Raw genomic sequence first — 27,818 nt, 5'->3', positions numbered from 1 at the left:
TCCTTTAAATGGAAATTCTAATAAATTTGAACGACTGGGAGATTCCGATACGTGCCACGATTTTTGCTTCTCACTCTTTCCTTCTCCTTTCCGTAACAAATTGTCGAAGAAATTTCGAAAATCGCTCGTTGTAATCGTTCTTTCACTTCGATATCCAAAAATTGAGAGAAATTTTATACACGAAATTTATACACTGATATTTTCTTTTACGAAGAATATCTTTCAAAACTTTAGAGAACTTAAGAAAAGATACGTAATCTTTATATAAAAGACTTTTGTCAGTTGGTCGAAGAAATTTCGAAAATCATTCGTTCTAATCGTTCGTCTTTAACCTCGATATCCATTCGATTCGTTGAGATTGCTACGAAATTTATATACTGATATTTTCTTTTACGAAGAACATCTTTCAAGACTGAGAACGCCTAAGAAAACGTTCGTAACATTTATATAATGGCACGATAGAAAGGAAGATTACGAAAAATAACAGAAACAGATCTAGAATACAGAGTCGGTCCTCGGTCGAACGTGAAAACGGTTTTCTCCCCCAATTTCACCGTCACGTAATATATTCGAGATCGTTGCGGCGAATCGGTTCGTTATCTCGCAGACGGCGATCCTAATTTGTAAATCCGTAATTTGCACCGAAATCGGCTCCGCCCCGCCGATGGAAACACCTGATGCCCTCCCTTTGTACGGAAAGAGGGAAGGGGAGGGGTGGAAAAAAGTTGTCCCTTCGGAAGGAATCGAAAGAGAAAGAGAGGGAGAGGAGATTTTTCGACGAGAGACGCGTGGAAATTTCCGCGATTTCGATTCGAGGGGAGACAAATTGGCCGAATTTGTCACCGTTTGCCCGGCCGGCGAGTCGACGTATCGCCGACTGGTTCCAGGCAAAATTGAAAAACGTGATTCGATTCCAACAATTGTCCGTCAGAGCGTCCCCGATGGGTGAATTTAAATTGCTCGAAATTTGAAATGATATCCAAATCGTATGGCGTGTACGAAACGTTACGCTTCGATTCTATCTTCTTTTTCATATCCCGCGTTTCGTAAATTAACAACAACGGCGGATTAAATCGAGGGCTGTTAATATTAATCGGCGCGTTTCCTCGTCGAATAATACTCGAGATTTTATTTTACGATGACATCTATATCGAGGGAAGGGAAGGGAAGAGATTTCGCGATCCCTGTTCAGAAATGGAAAACTTGGAAAGTCTCTCTCTCTCGAAGAAAAAAGTAAACGAAATCTCCTCTCAAAATCTCCGACCGTTCATTGACTAACTTGCCACCAATTATCGCGAGTTCGACCAATTAACGACTCTGGCGAAGAAGGAGCGAGTGAGGTAAAAGCTTGATAAATTTTCATCGTTCGAACGATATTTTTAGCCCTTGACGAGGAGGAAAAGTTGGCGAAAAGGGGAGGGAGGATGGTCTCGCATTGTTCGCGGCAATTGTGCGAACTTTTGGTTCGGTCGCGAAAGGGGGAAGCCTTTTCAACCGTTTTCGAGGGAAACTCCTCGACAACGCCATTCATCGAAGACGCGATCGTGAATGCTAATCTCGTTCTCCCGCCCCGCTCGCGCGATATGCAAACGAATAACTAATTCGAACGATGGATTAACGGGACGTGTCCATCGATTCTTCTTTGCCGCCTAGCTTGTTTTACATATATCTTGGAATCGAAAAACCGAACGACCGACGATAGTGTTTTCGAAGGGAGAAAGAAAAGAAAGAAAAATGAATCGTGTTTCAAAAAATTTTAAACGGAGAAGTACAATGCGGATTTAGAGAAATTGGTTGGAGAGTGGTCGATGGATTAAACAAATTTTCCGGGGAAACTCGCGTTGGCCGGGAACAATGAACGGCGGGATAGGAAAAAGGGAACGTTGGATAAGAAACTTGAACCGCGTATTCGAATGGAATATTAAGTTAAATGGGAAACTCGGTGGTCTGCGTTACAGTCATTCCGCGTCGTCTCGCGCATTTAAAAGATCCCTTCGTCTTCTTCTTCTTCTTCTTCATTCGGAAACTTCACTCGAGGAGCGTTCATTTTTCACCGATATCGATTTCTCCATTCGAACTACCGATTTATGAAGCATTTTCGATTTAATACTCTTCGTGCGTAATTTTTTATCCCTCTCGTCTCTTTCAATTTTCCCGCAACGATTTCATCATTTCCTCCGCGGCTCTTGAGAAAGGTTAATAGGCGTGTTTCGATCCACCCCCGTGGTGAATAATCGAAGACTGGCCAGCCATAAATCGCGTTACGACTTCTCTCTTTTTTTCTTTTTTTTGCCAGGGGAAGAAAATTTACGACAGGTGACGAATCTTTTTCTCCGATCGTTCGAATCAGTCCTCGCGAGGTAAATAAATTTTACAACAACAACCCTTAGCTCTTATCGATCGTTGGAAAAATGAAATAAAAGGAACGGAAACAAATTATTTTTGCCCGCGCGAACGAAGAAATTTATTAAACAATCGATATCGTTGCGTTTTCTTTGTCTCTGGTCGATATTTTTAAGGTAACGGGAAGGAGAGGAGGGACGGGAAGGAACGGATTCGCGGAACAATAATTCGTCGAATAACGGGGGAGGGGTAATTTATAGGCAATGAATCACGAGCGCGAATGATTTATGGTTAAAATATCGTCTATCGAACGCGTTATCGTACAGAGAGGTCTTTGTAATTTCGATTAATTGGATTCAATAAACGATACGAGGTCTGTTGTTGTCGTTGCGAATAATCGCGAGTCGTAGCAGGGAAGCAGAATTTCGGAAAGATCTGGACGGAAATTTCTATCCCGTCCCTTCTCCAAAATGACACGGTGACTCCTCGCGCTCCCCGCACTCTTTTGGCCCCGTTCCAGCTCGTCTCCTCGTCTCCCTTCTCCCGATTTCCAAATTATCGTCCACTTCTATTTTTGTCTAATGTTAGCAGCCGAGTGGCCGAGTGCACTGTACTCGTCGAGTCGCGTCCCGTCGTTCCTCCATCGCGGCGTCGTTCCTTCTCGCCTCTTCTTTCGCGGCTTCCCCGCGACACACCGTCCGAATTTCCGCGTCTCGGGACGCCAACCACCGCGCGAAAAGGAAGCGGAGGATCTCGGGAGGACATGTTGGTCCTCTGCGGCGTGGTGCTCGGCATCTTCAACTACAAGGGGAACAGGTGACTTTTTTTTCACGTTTTTCCTCTCCTTCTTGCTGTAGGATATTGTTCAAAATTAAATTTTATTTGTGTGCTTTTGTCATCGAATGTTGTTATACGTTCGTATAATCGAATATACTCGTTCAGCTAAATCCATTTCACTTATTGTCATTTATTTGTCATGCTCGACAAATTTTCGTATCTTTTGCTTTTCCTTTTCGTTATTCCTACGGCTTTATATATATATATATATATATATATTTTATTATTATTATTATTATTTCTCCTCTGCAACAATGATTAAACTCTCGGAATCATCTACTGCGTATCGCGCCGATTTTAGAACGCGAATGACGATCAGTTGCTCTTGTAAACTCGACTCGTGTGTTTAGCATATCTCGACCTCGTCCTAATATTATTCCTGTTTATGAGTTCAAGCACATAGGAAAAATAAAGATAAATTGGAAGGCAAAGTGTCTCCGCAGTTTTCAGACGTTCGGATGCAAAGTCGTGATCTCGAAACGGTAAAAGTCCATTTTTCGAACAGAATCGTGAAACGGATACCGCACGATAATCGTTACACGAGCCGAGCAATGGTCCTAAATGTGGTAAGGAAGATGGTGAAGAAACGGCGAAAGCGTCGTTACGGATGAAGAAAATAGTTCGTTCACGAGGCATCAAGAATACTTCCTCTCTGGATATCTCACCGATTCTTCCCTTTGCCGCTCGTTGTTTTTAAAAAATAAAATATTCGATAATAAATATATAAATATATAAATAGAAATCGCGAGGTTCTATTAAATGGAATTTTTGTATTTCGAGAGGATAATATCGTACTTTTTCCGACCAACGAAATCACGGATCGAGTATATCGAGTCGTAATCCGATAAAAATTTGAATAATCTGCCCGTGGACGATGAAGGGAACCGCGTGAAGCGTGGAAGGAGGGCGTGTTCCGTTCTGCTCGAGCGGAATTCGCGTGGTCGTCGCGAATATTAAGAATGGGAGGCAAAGAGAAGTGGCTGCACACGCGCGGTCGTAAAATCTACTCGGCTAATTCCGTTATTTAACTCGTTTAACGGTCCGTTAAGGCGCACAAATTATAATTATTTGCCCGGGAACGGCCCAGAAATTGATTTGCCAAACGATAATATAACGGATACGCGAGCTGAGAATTTCGAATTCTCGCGCGTTCGCGGTGCAAATGAAACGCGATCCGAGATATTTCACGCGCCGAGGATTAGGAAATCTTTATCGATATAAATCCTGTCCCGATCTCGTTCCATTAAATAGTCGCATCGTTTATACTCGAAAGGGGACGAGAAGAAGAAAAGAGAAAAAAGAAAAAGTCGCGCACAGCGTTAATCTCGCCGCCAGGTGTGAAAGTTATTTTCACCCGAGGTGTTGTTAGAGATCGATCGTCGCAAAGCCGACTTTCTCATCTTTTAAACACCTCGTCCTGCCGTTCGCGGATGCCTGATTAAAATCTTCAACGCGGAAATACTCGAGTTGGAAAAAAAATTTGGCGTTGAAATTTGCCTCGTGGAACTCCCTCTCTCTCTTCTTCCACACGCGTCCTCCTCGAGCTGCCCGCGGAAAATTCCGGAAACGGCGCCTCCTCCTCTCCTCCCCGCGCTATTTCGCGCTAATGCAGTTTCTGGAATGGCCGCAGGCCCGTTCTCCGCTCAATTTCCACCAGCATTTACAAAGCGGGCCGCCCCGCCGGGAAAATCGATGTCGCGGCTCACAATGCCGGTGAGCCGGGGTCGGTCGACGTCGCTCACGAGGGCTCTTCCTTCCTTCCTTCCTTCCTTCCTTCTTTCTCCTCTCTCTCTCTCCTTTTTCTCTTCTCTCCTTTTTATTCCACATACGCGCCACACCTCTCGTCGTTGCTAACTCGAGCAGCGAGAAGAGCGCGTCTTTGTCACCGGGCACAATAGCGGGGCGGAGGGTTGAAGCGTTGACGGTCGGATGGACGCCGATATCGCGGTTGACGGGGAGCGGCGGATGAGGGATCGATCGCGTTCGATCGGTGCGCGCTTGATAACGTTGATCGACGAGAAACGTTGGACGTCGAGGGTTCAGTTGCGGTATTAATTTATCCGTACACGTTGTTACGTGCATCGACGACACCTTTCGTTCCCATCTTTTCCTCCATCTCTCTTCCACTCCCCGGCTTGTTTCCGGGTGGCGAGGTTAATATAGAGAAAAATGTGCTCCCTCCCGAATTTACGATCCTCGCAAAGCCTTGGCGGGAACCTTGGCGGGGATTAAGGGGTGAAAATACGAAAGGGAAGGAAAAAGAAAGAAGAAGAAGAAAAAGGAAAGAGAGGAGAGAAGGCTATCGTCGGAGAGACACGCGCGAAATCGTTATCTTTCATTTCTCGGCCCATAACACCGGGACAATGACGCGGGCACCTCGTGAAAGGAGCATCGTCGTCGGGAAGCCAGATGCTCCCTTCGCATCGGGGAGGGAAAAATTAAAAAGGAAAGAAGAAGAAGGAAAAAAGAGAGGAGGAGGAGGATGACACAAAAGGTAAGGGGAAAGACGTCTAACCCCTTTCCAGAAACAGAGACTTGCTCCGTATTCCAAGATTCTGATTAAAAAATCCCTCTCCACGGGAGGAAACGTTTGAACGTGCGCGTTTCAGCTGGATCTTTCGAGTCTCTCCCCCTTTGACGCGTCTCCCTTTTTTTCTTTTTTCTTGCGACCAGACCGCCTCCTACGTTTCCGCTTATTTTATCGGGAAAATTTAACCGCGCTAACCGAGTCCAACTCTCGCATAACATCCCTCCCTCTTCAACCTCGAAGCGTAGTCGTTCGTTGTCGTCGCAGGATCGCACGCGCGACCACCTTAATGCAAACTGAATTATTTACAAGGCGAAGCCGCGAGCTCTCTCTCCCTCTCTCTCTCGTTGGAATCCTCCTGGGAACCATTGCGCCGTGTCTGTACTCCTCGTGTTACGTGTACGTACGGCGCAACGGATTATCCAGCCTCCGAGCATGATGTACAATCTCCATAAATCGACGCGTGTAAGCGCCACCTTCTTTTTTCCTCGCACGAAAATTCATCCATCCCCCGAAAAACCTCGTGCAAGATTCATGCACGAGCCTGGGAATAATACTCGTCACGCTCGAGTTCGCGCCACTCTCTCTCTCTTTGCACGAAAGGAGGAAGAGGAGTGAAAAATGGAAGACGAGTTGTTCGTTTTTGCGGCGATTCCGATTAAAGGAATCGAAGATATCTGTTACGATGAGAGGAGATAAATATCGCTGGTAAAATTAATCGTCCGTCCTCTCCGATCTTCTTCCGTCTGAGCGTTTCAGGAAGCGATGAAAGAACGATTCCGCGCGATCAGATACGGGCTAATAGGGAGCCGAATCTTGGGATATTTTTCCCCCTTCTTCCTCGAAACATCTCCATTATCCACGGGATGGATAAGAGCGTTCGTTTAAACTCTTATTATTCCCTATTTCGAGAATCGGATAAAGGGATTAGCCTCGTCTCGCTGCGGATAGCCACGGTTTCGTTCGAGGCTTTGGATCCGTATCCGCCTCGAAGAGGTTACGTCCCGTGTCGACTCGTTAAGGTCTAACGAGGCCGAGGCTCTCTCGATTTCCCGGCGAACAACGAGGCTCTTGCACGCGCGAGAGACGCGCCGACCTTTCGAGGAAAAGCCTTCGGAATGAATGGGGCGAGTTCATCGCGAGTTTCTTTTCGACGTTCCCTTCGTGCGCGCAAATTCCTCGCAAATTCGAATGTAATTATCTCCGATCGATTAATCTCGTTGGCTGGGATCGAGAGGGCCGCGATTCGCGCGACCCCCGATATTCCAACGCTCGATTCACCCTCCATAAATTGGACGGGACCGTGTAAGTACTTATTGCGCCACCGTGGACCACAGAATCCCTTCCCCCTCGTCCTGTGATGAGAAACAGAGGAGGGGCTCTCGAAAAAAAGGCATTAAACCACTTCTCGGCTATGAAAAAAAATGGGGGAACGGCGCAAATAGCGGATGGAAATCGGAGAGGAAACGTAGCTCGAAGCGTGTTGAGGATTTCGAAGGGGTTGAACGAACTACTGTTTGAACTGAGGGAGAGAAATTTGTCTTTCTTCGATTAACGGCGTCCTGATGATAGTGGAAGGATGGCGTTTTAAAGAATCTTACGGAGGTGGAGGATAAAGGATAAAAAGAAGGGAGGGAGAAGAATATACACGACAGGGTCTAATCGGTTTCTCGGCACGATTAGCGAACAAAGAAGGCACAGTAGGACGGCTATTTGTGGAAACCGGCCAACTGGCCGAGCAGTTTTACGCTCGACCTTCAACTGGCCGACGGCAAAACTCGGGGAACGGCTGCCGGTTTCTCGCGAAGGTCTCGCGTCTTCCATCTCCTCCTCCTCCTCTGTTCATTTTTCTCCCGGATCCTGTTCCCTCTATATACGGCTACGCGAGAGGTTGTCGAGAGGGAAACAATCGAATGGAAAGACTTTCCGTTTCTCGCTTACCTTCCTTCGATACGCGTCTGTCTGTATACACTTGCGTTTCGTTGGAAAATTTTCAAGGGGACGCCCTCCCTTTTGAGATAAAATTTTTCGATTCGATTTTTTCCAACGTTTTACATTCCAGGGATTATTATTATTATTTTTCATTTTAAATTTTTCTGCGAATCTTTTGGCAAGTTGCGCGTTTGTCGGATGTCGAAGAGGGGAATCGGTCGGTTGGATGGTTGGATCGCGCGCGCGATAACGAATCGAGAGGATTAAACGAAACAACGTTAATTGCGCAAGAGCGAAGGTGAATTAATCGCGAGAAAATGTAACGATGGAACGGAACGCGTCGTTAGCATACAATGAGGCCGATGTTTTTTGATACGAGAGAACTTCTGGGAATTTCTGATTGTTGCGTCCCCTCGTGGTAAAGTTTGGAAATGCGCGGGACACCACTACTCACGATTTACAGATGAAAAGTAGGTTAATAGAGATATCGCGACGCGACGTAGGAAAAATGATCTCTGTTGCAAGAGATCGGCCAGTGAAGGAGCCGCTTTGTTACGAGACGAATGGAGACGCTGTTGACTCGTGGTAAAACGCGAGATTCGATTGGAAAAATTATATAAATCGAAAGAGAGAATGAATATATATATATATACGAAGAAAGTAAAGACGTAAGAGGGATAAAATATTCGTGGCAGACAACGGTGTTTAAAGTCTCTTTTACGAGTTATCTATTCTCATTCGTGCGTAGCGACACCTCTGCATGCAAGGGAGAGGAGAACACTTGTGAACCGACACTCGAACAAACCAGACGTCGATATACGCATCCTAAGTACCCTATTATCATAATTTACATCGACCATTTTAAACCTTGCATCGACTACTTTGCGTTCGTTCCCCGGGAAAATGATGCATCGTCCCTGTATACGTAATAATCTATCAATTCTCTTGCTTCATATCGAATTTAAATTAAAAAGGAAAATAAAATTTTCTTTTTCCATCCATGGAAAACGCCTCGATAGAGAAAACGCAGAGAATTCGAGAGAGAAAGAGGCGTGTTTAATAACGCGGCCACGTCGCGGGCGAGAGATTTGGAAAAGCTTCATACGCGTTATTTGATAGACGAGGAACTATATAGCCGAATCTCGTTCCTCCTCTCGCAATCCATCCGTTGCATCGGCCGTTTGTTGCCGTTGGCGACACGCGTGAGAGGATGATTTCCGGTTCGATGGTTGACGAACGGTCCACGAAACGACGGATCTTTCCGCATCTCCCCTTTTCGATACCGTCCATGAATTCTCGAACAAATCTCGCCAATGACAAGCGATGCGATTTTCAATATATATATATATATATATCTCGGTGATTATTAGTCCGGAATAATGGAAATTAAAAAAAAGGTTCCCAGCTTCGATGATCTCATCGCTTTGCGCGCAACCGCGTCTTAATAACAAGAAATTGAAATCGACTCGGGTAAGAGGCTCGCGATAAATTACGCGCATTACGTGTATACCTCGTCTCGCGCGACTGGAATTTCAACAAGATCGAGCCAACTCGTTCCTCTCGAACGTTCTAACTCGCGAATTGTTCTTAATTAACGGATACCGTAAACGCGTGCGATTGGCTTTGCTCGAATCCAGTGGAGAGAGAGAGAGAGAGAGAGAGAGAGAGAGAGAGAGAGAGAGAGAGTGTCTAATCGAGTTCGCGATTCTTTTTCTTTTCGTTTCTTTCGTTTCTACGTGAAAAATCAGAGCGATCGAGGCACATGGTTAAGAGATTGGCGCAATTTGTTGTGTATCGATCGAGTTTTCTCCTCCGTGAAACTCGCGTAATTTGAATAATCGTTAGATTAACCGGTTGAAATTAATTTTCTTTTTCTTTTTTTTTCGCCTCTGGATAAACGTCGGTCGTGCTTTAATTAACCTATCTCGCGACTTTGAAGAGAATATTCGGAGATCGAAATGACCGTCTTCCTTCTCCTTCTTTCTACCTTCTAGATCCACATCGCGGCTTAATTAACCTAAAAATCTCGCGATTTTGAAAAGAAGCTTCGAAGCGAGATCGAAATTCGCGCACGGAGAATTTTTGCGCCTTTGTTCGAACGAAACGATTCTCCTCCTCCCCCTTTCCATCTTCTGAACGAACGTTGCGGCTCAATTGACCTAAGAACATATTTGAAAAGAAGCTTTGAAGATCGAAAACGCGAAAGGATATAAGAGAATTTGCACGGGTTTTACGCGACGCACGAAGAAAGAAGGAACCGCGGTCGAAATGAATCCTCTCCTTCTCTGCACCTTCCCCCACCCTTTCGTAGGCGTCCGCGTGCCTACGTGCCGGTGTGCGCACTCTCGACGCGAGTGCAGAGTCCCCTTGCACACGTGGCCCCGGTCGCGACGCGGAGAGTCGGGCGGCGTGCTCGAAAAGTCGGCGAGAGCACAGGACGATCCGGTCGGGACTACTACTACCTATAGGCGCCTGTGCAACCTAGAGTCCGCGCGATTCGGCCGCGACTATAGTGTTTAACAAACGTGCACAGCCAGTCCATTCGCGACCGGCAGCCGGGCTGCACGCTCGGAGAACCTCTTTGTCCGCCGAGTCTATAAATAATTCGCGAGAAACCGAGATCCTGGAGAACGCGAATCGATCCCACGTCTTCTTCCAAACTTTATCCACCTCGCCATCCGTTTCGCGTTCCTTCCTTCCTCTTCTTCCGTGTCCCTCGATCAACTGTCTCCAAGGGGAGAGAGAGAGAGAGAGAGAGAGAGATTCTTTGTTCGGCGGATCCTTGGATAACGCGGATCGACGATGCCCGATACCGCTACTACCACCACCTCGGACCCATGGCGGAGGTAGAAGGTGCGAAAATGTGAAAGGAGAATTTTCTGGCCGTCCCGAGCCGGCCGAGGATCGAGAGAGGAGAGGAGAAAGTGTCTCGAACGGGCATTTTGCCTCTCGCGATGACGCGTGGCCCGTGATTTGACGAGAATAGGAAATTTCCGCGCGTACGTGTATATGTGTGTATATGTGTGCGTGCAACGTCTAATTATAAACATGTCGGGCTGGTGGACAGTGTCTACCGATGAAGGTTCGTTTGCCCGCGACCATGTCGAATCCTGAACGATCCCCGAGCGGATCGGAAAGTTTGGAAAAGTGGATGATGACGGAGCCGCGATCGATCGAGCATGAAATCGACGGAAGGCGAAGGGACGCGAAGCGAAGTGAACAGTGAGCGTCTCGCGAAACATGAACGGGGCCCTCGATCCGCTTCGCAACCGGTCCTCCATCGTCGCCATTCCGAACGATCGACAACGAAGATCGCCTCCAACGACCCGAGTCTGAATCGAAAATACGCCGACTCGAGATTGAGATGGAAAAGGTCGAGATATAGGCTGGATTCCGTGCTACGAATCGGCGGGTAAGCAGGGGAAGCGGGGAGGATAGAAACTCGAGGAGTTTCTAGAAGCGACGTCATCGATGTAACGACCGACGAGCGAGACTGTTTATCGTTGGCCTGTCCTTCGTTGACACCGATTAAACGAGGCACAGAGCGACGCTTATTGAGCGGATCACTTCCGAGCGAGCTGGCAGACGAGGACTGGCATCGACTACGCTCCTGTCGATGCCACTCAGAGCGGTTTGCTGCCACCTGCCAGTGTCGGTGACGCGCGAGTGCCTCTCCTTCCCGCATCTTTTTCCAATTCTCCAACGTACCGCTCTATATTTTTCGTCCCACGATTCGCGCGCTCGGTGGACCGTGCGCGGGTGATCGATTCGAAATTTTTCGAATAAGAATCTTACGACAGTGAGCTCGTGCAGTGAACGATCCTCTTCGACTCTCGTTTACTCGTTTCGATTCTCCAGGATTTCCCACAGTTCCCTTCGAACTCGATTTTTACGAAGAAGACATCGGTCGCGTGTCCATCGCTTCTGCTAAATTGGACTCGTTTGTAATCGAGACTCGGCGAGATAAGCGATTCTCCACGACTCGAGAATCGCCTTTCTAAATCGACAAACGACAAACGGAATCATTTGTATCGTAACGTTCGAAGCATCTTCGCCTCGATCGATCTCTCGTTAAAGTAAGGATCAAAGGAAATCGACTGATCTCCCTTATTCCCCGAAGTCACGTTTCGAAATCTCGCAAACTTGACCGTCGCGATCTCTCTCGAACGGCGTTAAAAATATCCACGATTCGACTCGACCGATTTCCACGAAATCGAACGAGACGTGGCTCTCTATCGTTCAACGAACGTCTCGATAAAGAATAATCGACTCTGGGTCCCCTCCAGACTGACAAGGTCGGGCGGGGACGTTCACCGATTCCTCGAGATCCTCGCCGTGCGAAGGCTCGATTCGAAAGAAGCGAGAGAAAGAGAGAGAGAGAGAGAAAGAGAGAGTAAAAAGGGGGAGGCAAGTCTGGTAGAATTGGAAAAGGAGGATCGCTGACCAACGCGTGGACGAGGAGGACGCGAACACGACATTCTAGCGAGCCACTCTAGCAAGAATAGAATCGAAACGCCACGCGGCGCCACGATTCCCTGGAACGAAGCCTCGCGATCGTTGCACCTGCCGCTATCTGTCAGCCGGGTAAACGCTGTGCAAAACCTTGGGGCTCGTTCGCCGGCTCCTCCAAGAGCAACGAGAGCGTTTCGCTCGACCCTTCTTTCTCGCGGCAGCTGTGCGTGTGTGCGCGTTTCCTCCTCTGGAACCAGATTTCTCCGCTCGAGAGCGGCGAATTCATTTTTCGCGAGCGTATCGAGGGTAAAGAGATCGATGGCCAGGGATCTATGTAGATAGTCGCGCCTTCTTGCCAAGAGAAAAAAGGATAACTGGACTGGCGAACGAAAGGATAATTCGTCGTATCCGCTCAACTTCCTGATGCAAGATTGTCGATCGAAGAGGCAAACTTGCGATGGAATAAAATTTCCAGAAATAAAATCTTATCTGATCGTAACCATATTCGTAACGTTGAAAAGAAAAAGGGAAAAAAAAGAAGCATCGTCGATCGAACGGAACGAAGGTGTGTAACGTGAATCATCGACCGTGTCTGCATTAATCGCATTTAAATTTATCGTGTGATCGCATTCGACAATTTTTCTACGAAAAATTTCCTTCTATAATAATAATAAGGATAGTGGAGGAAGGAACGGACGAGAGTCGAAGAGAGAAGAATTCTTTTGATCGACGAAATACGATTGGAATCGGCGGCGAGTTGGAGGACTCGGCCTCGAAGCCACGCCTCGTCGCAAAAAGACCGCGAACCGTGGAAAAAAGGCAAGCAAGGACGATCGTGCGGAGGTGGCGCGAAATCGGCGGCCTGACCACAGCCAAGATCGAGTGACGTCAAAGCATTTCGCTGGAAAGGAGGGGAGGCGAAGGAAGGATGCGACCGGATCGCTTTGCGCCTGCTGGAACCGTTAAATATAGCCGGAAGAATTTCCCTGGCATTCGCGCGCCCCACCTCGCCCGCTTTGCTCGATTTTCCTAGGCCGCGATTTATGCGAAACGAGTGCGTTTCAACCCCTCTTTCTCTTCCTCGTCACCGTCCACGCTGGTGGAACGTCTACACGACGTGTCGAATCATTCTACTCGCAACTCTCTTCTCTTCGAGATCTCTCAAAGGGTGGGAAAAATGCTGATCACCAAGTACACCACCATATTGCTCCAGTCCACCAATCAGCACATTCTCAGGTGAGTGGTGTATGGATTCGGATCAACGAGTAGGTTAATCGTCGAAATTTCACGCGATCGACGATTGTTTAGGGACGTTGCACGAGTATCTCGCGAGTTTTAATAGAAAACTTGCCGGGTAAAAATATTTTATACGAGTACAAAATCTCGTCGCGCCATCGATAATTAGCGTGACAACGATTCGCGAAATTTCATTCATCCATGTAACTGAATAGATACTCAAAATAACGGCAGTTAATAATTGGGCTTACGTAGTTGATACGAATTTCCGAGTGGTAATTGGAGGTTTGGTATATCTATCGCGATTTATCTTGGGAAATAATTAAACGGGGTGAGGAACGAGAAAAGCTCGTTGGTCGTTTCTTCCTCGAGAAAATCCATTATAAGAGTAACAATCTAATATTTTAGAAATAAATCGCTCAAAGATCCGTCGCTCGAAAAAAGAGAAAGCGAGCTTCCAAATGTTCCACGTATCTTTTTAATGGAATGTCTCGATATTCTCCACAAAGAGATAAATCGATCTAAAGTTGCATCGATATTTCTTAAAAAATATTTTTTCGAATACTCTACACGTCTCGTCGTGTACATGTAATTTTTCTTCCGATTAATTCATCCCTATTTCTCCGTTGTTATTTTCATCACTTTCGCGCAAACATATGATGAATCATAGCGCACAATGGCAGACCGTGAATTGTCGAAGTGTCGAGCAGGATCGCCATTTACATAGGAGCGGCGAAAAAAATTCGATCGAGCGAGAATTTAAATTGAATGAAACGTCGCGATGCGATTCGCAAGTTCACGGTTATGGAAGTGGATCGAAATTTAATTCACCGATGATAAGTCGAACCGCGCGCGAGGGATCTCGAAGCAACGTCGCGTCGTTGAAACTACGTCGCGAATCTCCCCCCTCTCCCGCCATGTTTTTAACCGTCGTTTTTATCGATCGCAAGAGAAAAAAAATTCGTTGTATTTTCCCACGTAGTGTTCAAGTTTCCGCTTGAAAAAGATCGCACAACTATAACTATTCGCGAAAATGTACGCTGTTAGCGGAATTGTTGGGCATTGAAAAAATAACTAGTTAAAAATTTCGAATAAAGATGCTTTAAATAGTTGTTACAGTCGATCCACTTTTCGTACAATCTCGGCTATTATTTGCAATTATTATTACATTTTAAATTATTCGAGTAACTTATCGAACTAATTACTCACTTCAACTAGGAACAGACATAATCGTCAATGTTCCTTTATTGGTTTTTTAAAAAAAGTCAGATCAGGAATTCAGCGACGAGACAAGCGAACGGATCGAGCAAAAGGAACAAATTCAACTACAAACAGGGTTGGGCATTAATCCGTTGAAAGACTAGTTAAAAAATTTTGAATAAAGTTATTTTAAGTAATTATTTGTTAAAATGCTTGAATAATATTTATTCGTAGTTATTATAGTCGGTCCGCTTTTCGTAATCTCAACCATTATTTGCAATTATTATTACGTTTCGAACGACAAATTAACGAAATAATTTATTCAAATAATTTTATTCAACTATTAAATTTTGCTGACTGGTGGAAAGAAGTTTCACGGAAGAAATGCGAATCTGATTGGTTAATTTGGAAGGAAATTAATATTTTTACACTCATTTTTATTTCTGTGTCATATTTGTTACGTGCGCTGATACAAAACGATGATTTAAACCTCGACGCATCGACGTAGGCATAGAATTCAAAGAATTCTAACATCTAACATATAAAATGTTTTTTATTTCTCATCGTACGTATAGATTAATTATGATTTGTAATTTTGTAATTTTGTAGTAGTTAAGATAATGATTGTATACATATATATATAAATAAGCTAGACGTAGTATAAATAATTTCGAAAATATTTCAGCTTCCAGTTTTAGACGATTATCCTTAACGTAACTTCGTAAATGAAAATAATTTTTACGATTTTCAAAATTCAAATTAAACTTTTCTACTATCACGTAGCAGTAATGGACGTAAAATTTAATAGTAAATCGATAAGTTACTTCAATAATTTATCGTTGTTACACGAAAAGCGGATCAACCAGCTACGCAGCTAACAGCTACGAATAAATATTATTCGAGCATTTTAAAATAACTTTATTCCCAGTTTTAAACTTGGATACTTTTTTTCAACGATTTAATGCCCAACACTGTAGCGCGTGGTGTAGGATCGTCAACAAACCGTCCGAAGTAGAGATAAGGATCCCTCTTGCCCCTGTGCCGTCCCTCTACGCTTTTTTCCACCAGTGAACTGCACGAAGGTCGAATTTCTCGGTTCTTCGATCCACCGTCGCTGATGAATACGAACGAAAACGATTCACGGGCTAAAAAGTAATTCCACTCGAAACTTGGATTCCTCCTTCTAGCTTCTATCCTTCCCACGGGTGGGAGTGGAGCAAGGTGTTCACCGATACACGATTGAAAAGGTGCGGAGAAATACGATGGCGCGGGAGATAGGCGTAAATCTGGCGTGCGAGGCCACTAATGAAAGAGGGCAGGAATTTATCGTCGATATAAATTGTCCCCGGATGTCGGACATCCGGCGGCCGTTCGCCATCGATCGCGTGGCTCGCGAGCAGAGAGGGAAAGAGAAAAAACGCACGTTTTGGTTCGGCCTTTATCGGTCTCGAGTGGAAGGCGAAGCCTGAAGTCCGGTTTAATTAGGCGATCGAAAACGGGCCGGGGCGAGAAAGATCGACGGCACAATAACGAGAGGAGGCCTCGTTAGAGGGCGGCCCGATCGGATCGACCGTTCTATTTCCCGCTGACAAACGACCCTTCTCCTTCTCCCGCTTTGTTCTTCGCGGTTTCGTGTACGCAATTATCGGCCTGTTGCTTCGGATAGTTGCCTCGCGCATCGCGTTCTTTCCCATCTCGCGTGGGTGGCTGCAACGATCATTGTCGCGTATCGATCCGCGGAGCCACGGTCTTCGAACTTTGAGCTTCGAGGTTGCATCATATACCGTGGAGTGGATGGAAATTCGTGGAGAAAATTTCGAGTAAAGTTACTTATTCGATAATTCCTAACTATTATAGCAGATCCGCTTTTCGTATAACCTCGACCGTTTGACAATTATTCGCGATTATTATTATTACGTCTAACGATAAATTATCGAAGTAATTTTATTCGTAAGCTCGATCATCAAGTTTTATCCATCACTGAGCGAAAAGAAATCTCGCGGGTCTGATTGGTTAATTTGAAGGGAAACGCCTATTTTTATTCCTACCATGGTATTTGTCACATTAATCCAAAATGGACGATCTTTATCCAGAATTAACTCGTTGAAAAAGTAACTATTTAAAAATTTGGAATAAAATTATTTCAATTCGATAATAATTTATTCGTAGCCATTATAGCAAATCCACTTTTCGTGTAACCTCGACCGTTTGACAATTGTTCGCATATCACGATAACTTATCGAAGTAACTTCAACTATTAAATTTTGCCCACCACTGTCCCACGCGTTCTGTCCTTGTTCCACCTCTTTGTACCCCGATCCTTTTCCAAAAATGGCCACCGATCGGTCGACGAAGTACAGAGAGCGAAGCGCACAAAGAACCCGGACGTTTCTGTTCTCGAAATCCGATGACAAGAAACTCGGAAGGGGGAGAGCGAGAGAGAGAGAGCTTCTGTCGGGCGCAGAATGAAGAATATGCTAATGGCCGCGTGTCGTCGAGCCAAGTCACGTCGTAAAAGGAAGACCGGGCCCCTTCTCGACGGCCAGTCGCAGAAAACCATGCTCCAACCAATATTTTTCCTTTTTTCGTTCTTCGAGACGGGGCACCGACGCGAGCACCCCTTCGATCCATTGATTACTTCTAACTAAAAATTATTCGTCCTCCGTTGAAAAGAAACGAAAGATTCTTCCAAGATGGAAGAATAGAAATCTTTAATACGAGTGGAATAAAAGTCGAATCGGCGGGGAACGATAAGGAGGTTGGAATGCGATGAACGAGCGTAATGGATAGTGGTCGCATAACAAATATAACGCATCGAGGTGTGTTGGCGATTGCTTCATTCCCATTGTATATTATAGCACGATAATTTTATTACACTGTTCTCGCTCGCTTGCCTTTCGTTCGCTCGAAACGGAAAGTCGATACGAAAGCGAGAAAAAAGAGCAGGAGAAATGCATTCACCCCTCGCTAAGTTGGCGCAGAGACGAGCAGGTGACAAAGAAATGCTTTCACGTTGCAGCCGTCGGACGCGCGTGCTCGCCTTGTTTTCCATTCTCGATGCGTTCTCGCGCGACTCGGTGTCGCGAACGCCGTCGATCCAATTTGTCCCTTTCGCCTCGACTCTGGCTACGGCTTTAGAGCCGAAACTTTTAATTAAAAAGTAACCATCGACCGGGAGGAGGGAGGCAGGAGGGACGGCCTCGAGCAATTTGCGGCGATACATAAAAGTTCGCCCTTCCCGCCGTTCCAGAAACAAGGTGGAGGCGAACAAGAAAACGAAAAACGTCTCCGATTCTCTCTTCGAAGGGAGAAGAAATTTTCACGAAGGTTTAACTAGGACGTGACTGTTATCCTTCGATTCTTCTTCCTGATTTCGTTGAAAATGGAAAATTCTCCTCCGTTCAAAAGAAAACATTCGAGAATTTTGTCGCGGGATGTTGTGTCACGGATCGTGCGAAGCGTTTGTTCGAGGAGTCGGGCAGTTAAGCAAAATAATGCTTAATTAATTCATTAAAACGAGGCGAGTTCGGGCGGCACTCCGGATCCCTTTTCCAGGATCTCGTACGGCCAGCGGGGAATTGCCGGCGCGTGTTTCGAACACGGACGGGTCCCGCGGGAGGCAAGAGTCGGAAACGGGGAAGAGCCGGCTATTAAACCCACGGGATAAGTCCTGCCACTTCGCTTGCTACGCTCGCTAATTAAATTATTCCAAGCCGCGCCGCTACCTGACCACCGTCCAAGGATCTTCGTGCGCCTCGTGTACAGGTGATCGCGGATACGAGCCCCTCTCGAGGAAAATGGGAGATCCTGCCCTTAAACTGGATATTATACTTGGCGAGATTAGGATAGTTGCGCTCTCTCTTCGCTCGGTTTCCAACGAAATCTCGTTCGGTAATCGAGCGTGCTCTGCTAATAATTGCTAACAATCTGTCGCATTGTTGAGATCCTCAATTGTCACCTCGCTCTACGCGAACAGTTGGAATGTTTGCCGAGTAACGAGTGGTATAACTGTTAAAATTTTTGCCCTAATTCGCTCTCAGTGAATCATATAGCAACAACTTTTTATCTAAATTCAGGCCAATGTCAGCTTTGTATAGAATGCTTTAAAGTTTTACGTTCTAAATAATTATTTTTAATAAACCATTTTTGTATTACTTTTCTAACAATCCAAAATGCGGGTAACGCGGTAGTCAACGCGTTAAATATTAGGTAATGCAAATAACTTTCTCCCCCTTTTTTTCTACCTTAACTTTTAACCGAATTCGAATCGGTTCCCGTTCGTGCCTGATCCGAAAGAGCGTTCTTTCGTCTTCAGGAGAATCGCGATAATTTCGATATGGCGCGTCATTCGAGTCGCTGCTTACTTTTTGCGTTCTAGCTTAGGAGATCAGGTGTCGAAGTTGCCAAATGGTTTGTGTGTGAGAAAACGTATCTCGCGGAATGTGGAAGAAGCGAAGATTTAATTCGAAAGACGACGAATCGTTCGGCTGCACCGAGAAGGTTCCACGAGGAAGTGAATCGAAGAAATCGCTCGACGAAAATCAGACCCAGAAGAATTGGAAAGAGTCAAATATCTGTCGTATCTGATTTGCGTATTTAATTAAAATCTCGAATTTGGAAAAAAGAAGAGGGAAGAATTTTAAATTCTACGCTCTCCTATATTTCCAAGACAACGATTCTATTATCAAAAATTCGACTTGTATCCCGTTTTCAAAAGAGAAACCACGCTTACGAGGATTTTGATGTAATAGAATCTGGAATTTGGGAAAAAAAGAACTTATTTGCACACCTAATGTATATTAATTAGGGAGGGAGAAATCGAGCAGGCTGATCCTCGAAGAAGATTGGCAATCGCGAGATCGAAAGAAGGAAAGACTGGGAGCAGATGGCGCGTGACGGGATTTCCCTTGTGTTTCATCGTATATATTAGAGGTCTGCTGCTCGAGAATTTGACGAAGGTTGAGATATGAGAGATAAGAGAGGAGATGAGGAGGTAAGGTGAGAGCGATGGAAAATGGAAAGAGTCGTCGCCACGACCAATTGTCGCCAGGCTGGGACGATGGAGCTGGCATTTATCACCTTGGAGAGGAGAGAAGCTGGACAGAGGAGGAGGAGGAGGAGGAGGATTGGCTTCCGATTACGCGCCACGATCGTCCATCATCGTCCTCCTCGAGATCCTATTGCGTCTCTCGCTTCGAATTGTGTCAGCGATTTAATCTCCTTCTTCTTCTTCTTCTTCCTCGCCGTCGAAAATTTTCCACGATCGGGTAATTTTTCAGTAATTTCCTGAGAAACGCGTTTGAAAATGGACGCTTTTTCCGATCGACTTCGATTAAACGAGCGTCGATAACGATCGATACATTCGCTCAGTCAGAAATATGAAAGAAATATTAACAAAATGAGGAGAAGAAACGGTTGAAAGGAGAGCAACAAAAGTTAGGTTAGAGAGGAGGAAATTGTTGGACGGAATGTTTCCTCCGTGCATACGAAGCCGCGCTAATTACCAGCACCGTTACCACGATTACGAGGTGCAAATTGGTTCGTGGTTGCTTTTTTCCTTTTTTTTCTTTTTCTTTTTTCCCCCTCTCGAGTTTTTCGTTTATTCGTCCACGGAAATTGCGACGCTGTATCATTATTTTTCGTCTCGCTTCCAACCTTTTGCGCGAAATCAGAATCTTTCGGTTCGATAAACCGAGAACCGAGAAAATAGAACTCGGTTCAACTATTATATTTATACGAGGATAATGCAAATTCTTCGTATCGCGTATGCAAAAATATTCATCTCGCGCGTTTTATCTCGATGCGTATATATACATACATATATATATTCCCTTTACTTTACCCGATGTAAAATCCAACGAGCTGCCGCGTATAATTTTTTCCGCTGTTTTGCATACATTCCGCGACACGATCGAAAGAGTTTCCTCCGAGATCTTGAACAGAAGAAAAGAAAAATGGAAGACGCTCTGCGAAGAAGGAGGGGAAAGCGATAATTGACTTGCAAAAATCAGCCCAAAGAGAGAAGATGAAAGTGGTGCTTGGAAGAAGGGGAGGAGAAGCAACGAAAAGGAGGAGGTTGTGGCATTCGAGAGCAACAGCTCGAGTATCGAGTGAGAAAACGGGGCAAAACAGCGCTTTATGCGCGACAATTAACGTTAACCCGGAGCGATCCTCCGAGCGACGCTCGTTGTTCGTCCGTTCCCCGAGAATTAATCCCAATTCGCGCCTTCCACCCTGTGTGCTCCATTCAAACCCCCCTCTTCTCAACGGCGGTACGATTCATTGTGCCCTCGGAACGACGTCGCGTTTCAATTGTTGCGCCGCGTCTCGCCTCGCGTTTTCCAAATTGTTTGGAAACCTGGGGCCGAGTATTTTGCATATTCGAATCTGGCGTCTGGCACGCGCGAAGGGGAGGGAAGAGTGCAGCGCGATTACTCGACGGCCGCGGATCCTGCGCGTCCTCGAGGGCACAATCGAGCGCCTCTTCGAGCGGAAAAAAGGAGAAGAGGAGGGAAGAGAGAAAGTCTTCGGCGAGAGGAAGGGTCCTTTTTTTTCCTTTTTACGACTAAGCTAACTCTTGTCCAGTTTTTTCTTTTTTTTTTTAAGGAAACAGGGATGGATGGAGAAGTTTCGTAAGGGATTCGTAGGTAATCAAAAGTAGGGTTTTATTATAGGAGGGAAGTTTCGCGTGGAGAGAATTGATTAGATTAGAGTACAAGTCGTACGTTTTGTAATTTAAAATTTAAACCGGATGGAAATGTGTTTAAATGCGAGATATTTTTTTTTTATCGAAATAAAACTTTTTCTCAACTCGGGTCTTCAAAAGGGAAGAGATACGACTTAGGAGTTGGTCGTATCTTTTATAATCCACGAGATATACGAAGCAGCCTCGGAAGAAAGTTTTCCAGATTATGTGTGCTCGGTGCACCTGGAGCTTAAGACTTATTTCATGATTTTCCAAGCGAAGGGAGAGGAGAGTAGTCCTCGAAGACATTTTCTCTCCGATTATTTTCCATCGAAATTTTCGTGATTAATTTCTCCATTTTCAACCCCTCCGCATTTTCCACGTCGAGAGTCATTAAACCGTCGCTCGAGACGCGCGTGGAACTCGAAACGAATACACGTACGTAAGTGTTAATAGTCTGAGATCATTACGACCGGTTCACGACACGTGAACAATAAACTTTTTCTCCGTGAAAACGATCAAACTTTCTTCTTCTTCTTCTCGCACACACGCGCACATTTTGAAGTCGCGGTCGCTTTTTCCACGCGAAGAGGCGAAACGTGGTGGATCTTCTTCTTCTTCTTCTTCTTCTTCTTCTCTCGATAGTGCTAAACCACCCAGCCACAAATCTCTTCCACCACCAATTCCCCGGTTCCTCCGAACGTTGCTCGGCCTTTTTTACACCCACTCGCTTAATCCATCGCGCTCCCTTTTCCAGAGGATCGCTTCCCGGTGATCTGTGTAAGTCTATCCTTGAAAAATCCACGTGGAATCAATGTTTCGACCGTGTATTTATTTTCTGTCCCTCTTTAGATTTACACAGGATTTTCAACTTCTTTAGAGATTGGTGAGAAATGGCTTTGGATTGTTGGATTGGAGTTATTTCGGTTAGCAACGTTCGTTGGATCGACGAAGATCGTAAGAATACGTGTGTACGTATCACGAGATATAAAATTTAAAGTTTTTCGAGCGAGTTACTTTAATACCGAATTCTACTTAATTTCAATTGTTTGAATTATTTCGTCTGTTCGTAATTTGGGAATTGGACGTGAGAGTTGATCGTTGATCGAGTGGTGATTTCGCCTGCATCGTGCAAATTATGCGACAGAATGATTAATGTTCCATTTCGATAGATTAGATATCGAATAGGACGGTAACGAGGATTCGAGTATTGATTTAGAAACTGTACGATATTTGTTCTCGCTATGAAAGGTGAATCATGAAATACGATATCGATTATCGGATGTTTGAAGAACAGTTTCACGCTTGTACTTTCAATATTAATTTCTATTCATCATTCAGCCGAAAGATTCAAAGAACCTTTTTAAGCAACGGACCTTTATAACCGGAAACTTGCCTCGATTTCAAATTTCAAATATCGATTCTTCCATTCAATGTCTCCGCTATTTCACTTTGTCCGTGCTTCCTCGTATCTACTTTCACTCGTGCCTCTCTTTCAGTCCCGCTTTCCTCGGTCGAGCCACGGAAACGAGGAGAGCGCAGGTTAGAGTGGTCCACGTTAGTTTCACGAGTATTATATGGCGGAGCGTCCGATTACGCGAGTCAACGATTGCCTCGAACCACGCTCCAATCGCGATTCCCGTGGAGAAACAGCTCACTTCCGTGGATCGTGTTCGTTTTATAAATCGTGGAAAACTGTATTCGCGTTCGTTAAAGAGAAAATATTGCGAGATAATCTCGCGTCGACACTGCTGCCGGATAAATAACTCGCCGACTCGGGTTTTCAACGTTTCCGGGGAGAATTGCGATCGATAAGCATTTCTCTCCCAGAAGCCGTTCGTTCCAAATTTAACCAATATCAACTTCGTATTTATCATTAATCGATAAATTAAATTAAATTCTCGAATAACGTGAAAATATCCACTGCAAATATTTCGTGTTAGTTATCAAATTGGTAAATAAAAAGAGAAAGTAGATCGTAAGGAGGATCGCATCATAATTACAATCCGCAAAAAGACGGAGCAGAAAGAGGCAGAACAGAAGCCGATAAACAATGGTTGTCCTTTTCCCGGCCATTATCCATCATTTCCAGATCCTTGGTGGCGAAACCGCAACTGCGCGGTAAAACCGTGCGTTCAGGTGCGATTGAAAAAGGAAAGGATCCAGGGCAGCGAAGCTCGCGCTTTGCTACAGCGGTCGTCCGAACGCCACGGCCACGTAAAACCTGTTACATAAGCCGATACACCGCAACCACCGTGGTTTCTTGGGGCCACACCTCGGCACGAGCGAACAGATCTAACACCACGATGGATCGTAACGGTCGATCACGATCGGTGGTTGCTCTTGCGGAGGATGGACCGGTTTCCTGGATACAGAACACTCGCACGACGACCGCGTTTCTTTTAAACGGGGGAACGATTAAACCGATTCGATCGAGGTGTCGATCGGCTAATTAGCTTTGTACGATTGTTGCTGAAATGTTGACGGAGATTGTCGTGAAAAGTGAGATCCGTTGATCATCGAGATAATGATTAAGGTATTCGTTCGAGGAACATCGAAATCGAAGATGATATTTATTAATAAAGATTATTGATCTCGAGAGAATTTCTTTGTAGAATCTCTCTAATCATTTACCTTTCGGTATATCGAAAACTCGTTCTCGACCGAACTGTGATCAAGCATCCTTTTCTACCTATAACCTCTAATAGGATTGTTCCCTTTTCATAGAAAAAGGCTGGTTCACGGGCGTCCGAGCCGTAAAAGGCGAAAAAAAGCAAGCGGACAATTACTTTCTCCGGTGGTCGTCGTCGATTTTTCGACTGGCATCATCCCATCGAGTTTGGTGGATCTAGCGACGGTATCGATGCCGATGGCAAGGTTAGAATGAACCAGTTGCGCATGCGCGTGCGCGTCTCCCCTAGCTTCCCCCACCCCGGCGTGTAGCCGGTCGGTAGGTAGTAGACCGGTCTCGTGTCTACGAACCGACAGTTGCGTCTCTGTACGCGTTTGTGCGTGTCGTCGCGACGCCGCCGACTAGTGCGTCGCCAACCGGCGTCACGGCGTATCTCGCCGTCCATCGGTGTGTCGCGCGTGTGCCTCCTTTTTCTCTCCCTTCTGCAAAGAAGCAATTTCCAAGTGTGTCCACTCGTCGTGCAGTGAGTTTCGTTTGGTCGTGAGATCGGTTCTGTTGTGGTGGGTCACGTGGTGGCGGTGGACATCGGAAGTGAAAGTCGAGAGAAGTCTATCGCGGCGCGGTATCGATCGAAGGCATCTTTCAGGAGAGGAAAAGCGAATCGGTGAGAGAGATAGAGGGGAATAAAAAAAAAAGGGATGATCGCGCGACACCAGTGACGTCACTTTTACGTGATTGCCGATCGAGAGGAGGCAATGGTCTCGCGACAACGTCGCGAATCTGTCGATAAGAGTGATCGAGTACTCAAGCAGAGTTCTTGGTAAGAATGACTGAAAAGTGTCAACGGTCGTTTCACCGTAAACACGTAGAGACACCAGAAAAATCAAATTTCTTTTATCCTACTTTTCGTCTTTGGAGCTTCTGCTCGAGGCTTCCATTTGTGTCCTAGAGGGAAAGCCCAACGGAATTGAACGAGTGGCATCGCGTGTATATTCGTGTTTTATTATGGACGATCGTAATTTGTCCAACGACAAATCCGTTGAATACGTGGACGGAGAAAGTCGCGGACGAAGGAAATAATTAGAAGAGCGTTCAACGATACGCAACATCGTGTTCCTATCTCTTGTTTTGTGTTGATAAGACGACGATTTCCGTGTCACGTCGTTGCTTATCGCCATTCCTCGTAGAATACGGTGAATCTTTTCCTTCGCTATTTTCTCGTACTTACGTTTACGACGAAAATACCAATTAACGATAACGCGAATACTAACGTGAAACCCATTTAATTATCTTTGATCAACCGTTGAATAATTTAAAAAAAATATATCTATTCTTTACATTTTACCGTACAATACACATTGAACGTTTTATACTTTTTAAGATTTTTAAATGGAATTTATATTTAACCCTTTATTGATTTTTTATTTTACTCTTCGCACGATCCCGACAGACTTATCGTAGATATAAAATAAATATATACGCGTAATTTTTGTATAAATATTACGACGATAGAAAATACAGGTTTTTTTCGCGTTTTAAAACCTTTTAAACTCTTTGAACGAAGCAAATTCAGCGACATTACTTTCGACAATTTTTTCGACAACTCGAATTATTTTGGGGCAAAATACTTTTCGATGAACTGAGAAATGTATTGCAGTTATTCGATTCCGCGACCAAGCTTTATCGCACGATAATCTTCCGGCTAGTGACACTGTCGTAGCTCTGATAACGGACCGCTCGTTAACCGTGTGTCACGGATGCCTTATCGAACGCCTCATCGTGAAAGAAGGAGGATCCCCGTGCAAAGGTAGTTCGCTCTTTGATCAAACGAAACGTTGGATTTTGATTAAAGTGAATCCCGATGTGACGGGAATTGGACTCTGTCCGACTTTCGACTCTCTTTGACCGGTCCGTTTTCTTTCTCGTGGAACAAGATGGAACGTGTCCGTGGGGAAAACATGGACGGATTAGGGATAGCAGAGATATTAGAACTTATCAACTGTATCTTCTCCCGCGATCGTAATCACAATTACGTTCGGAAGAAAGACGATGATGTAGCGATTATCTAGCGATCATAAAAATAAAAAGATATCGATTCCTCGAGTACTTTCCTTGCCGGAAATGCAATGGAAATCCTCCTCGTCTTCGAAACGACAGAATAGAAACGTGTGCTCAAGGAACTCTATCGATTTGGAAAGAAGTGCTATACATCACGACCGATAAGGGATCTCTGTCTGCTCCGTTCTCCTTCGTCCCGTCTTAGAATAATTCTCCAACCGCTCCCCAACTTCCTGAAAATTCTTCTGCTCGCGATTTTTTCGCACGAGAGAGAGAGAGAGAGATTTCGTTTCTTTTGAAAATTGAGACTTTTTTTACACGGTCAAGGATTGTAAATTCCGCTCGTGCCGTTGCAACTCTCCTGTTTCAGTGATTGATGACGTCGCGAGCGTCACTTATCAGTGTGATAACGATAAGTAGAGGCAGTGGACGTGGTCGTCGTGGGTGGTGCGGCCGCAGTTCCATGCCAGCCTCCGGGATCAATGCTCGTGACCGATTTGATTCGACATTCTCGCCGCTTAATAAACTCTGTTATTCGCTGTTTTTCGCGCGATAAAATACTTTGCATCCGCTCCGCTAAATAGTTCGTCAATTCGGTTTCTCGACTCTTTTCTCGCCGAGTAATTTCTTCCTCTGTCGAGCTAAATAATTCCGCGAGAGGAATCGAGTTTGCGGAGTCGCGTTGGAGGGAGGAAAAAAGCAGAAGGGAATTTTAGTTCCGAGGATGGATTATTGTTGTTGTTGTTGTACTATCGTAACGTAATTGGAGAGGAAAATGGTTTTTTGCGATGAAAGAAAGTTTGGTCGAAGAATCGTTGGATTGTTGGAATTGTGTAAACTATGAAAACCGATTAATCGAAGATGTACCAAGTTCTTCGTGGCAAATTATTGTTGGCCGTGAATTGGATCGTCGCTTGTTCTGAGAGATGGTTTCGCCGTTGTGACGAATTATGCTAAAAAAATTGTTGAATAGAATAAGGAGGTGAGTCGACGAGTGCAAGAGTTGTCGAATAAGCTTCGATAAATTCTTACGAAATTATTGAGTTTGAAAAGAAAAAAAAAGAAGAAGAAGAAAAGAAAAGAAACGTGGCGATAACACGCGATAAGGGATTACCAATTTCTGAGAGATATATATTAATCACGCGAATTCAATATAATAAGGTTATAGGTGTCACGAGTTATCTTTTAATTTTGCGTCGATAGTAATTTTGTTTTTGCTTCAATAGAATCAATATTGAAAAGATAACTGGTAAATTGATAACACGAACGCTACTAATAATAATAATATCAATAACAATAATAATAATAAGGAGATAAAGTTGTGATAAAATTAATTGGCATATTTTAGATCTCTATATTTTTCTAAATACTCGTGTTATGACATTCGCATACTTGCAAGTTGAGTCATCATCGTCACCGAGAATGACGTGGCACAAATTTTCTCCCTTCTTCTTTTTTTCTTCCTTCCATATATTTTTCGCCCCGCACAATTTCTCGATAAAGCTTTGCCTCAGTTTCACGAATCAGTTCTAGCGAAACGACTCGTGTAGTCGCTCGCGCAATTCCATTGATCGGCACGTTCTGCTCGATAGAAAATACGGGAAAAATACAACGGGATTCCATTGCGAGAATACTCGATCGAAAAAAAGGAGAGAGAGAATCGATGACTCGATGCTACGCCGCGAAACGATATTTTCCATCGATTTTTCAACGAAAAAATATTTCACTGAAACTCGTATCGAAGTTTCTCTCTGATTGAATTGGCTTTTGAATTCTCGTATAACTCTTTATATTTTCGCGTCGTGTTTTATTGTTGTGTAAATCGTTTAAAAAGAAAAAAGAAAGAAAAACGCGGTTGCAAATTAACTTTCGACCGAAGAGATTGCTCTGCGATCAAGACAGATCAGAAACGTGAC

General features: G+C 44.9%; 1 protein-coding gene across 12 annotated transcripts in view; it reads left to right on the top strand.

Moving 5' to 3' along the window:
* LOC108000547 (protein sprint) overlaps nucleotides 1–27,818 on the top strand; it is a 122,972-nt gene that overhangs the window by 56,175 nt on the left and 38,979 nt on the right. For 4 of the 12 annotated variants that reach the window (XM_017060940.3, XM_017060936.3, XM_017060935.3 and 1 more), the window contains exon 1: nucleotides 24,186–24,664. The exons of 5 other annotated variants lie outside the window; for them this stretch is intronic. In XM_017060940.3, the coding sequence (XP_016916429.1) occupies nucleotides 24,600–24,664 (65 nt within the window). In that variant the 5' untranslated portion in view covers nucleotides 24,186–24,599. Of the gene's footprint in view, nucleotides 1–2,967; nucleotides 3,160–9,181; nucleotides 13,328–24,185; nucleotides 26,885–27,818 lie in introns of those variants that run through there. 3 more of the 12 variants (XM_017060942.3, XM_017060941.3, XM_017060944.3) reach the window with 3 other exon arrangements.

Source organism: Apis cerana, linkage group LG9, assembly GCF_029169275.1.
Source record: "Apis cerana isolate GH-2021 linkage group LG9, AcerK_1.0, whole genome shotgun sequence".
In the NCBI taxonomy this organism is placed as follows: Eukaryota; Metazoa; Arthropoda; class Insecta; order Hymenoptera; family Apidae; genus Apis; species Apis cerana.
The sequence above is the reverse complement of the archived record's forward strand: the minus strand, read 5'-3'. Positions and strand labels throughout refer to the sequence as shown.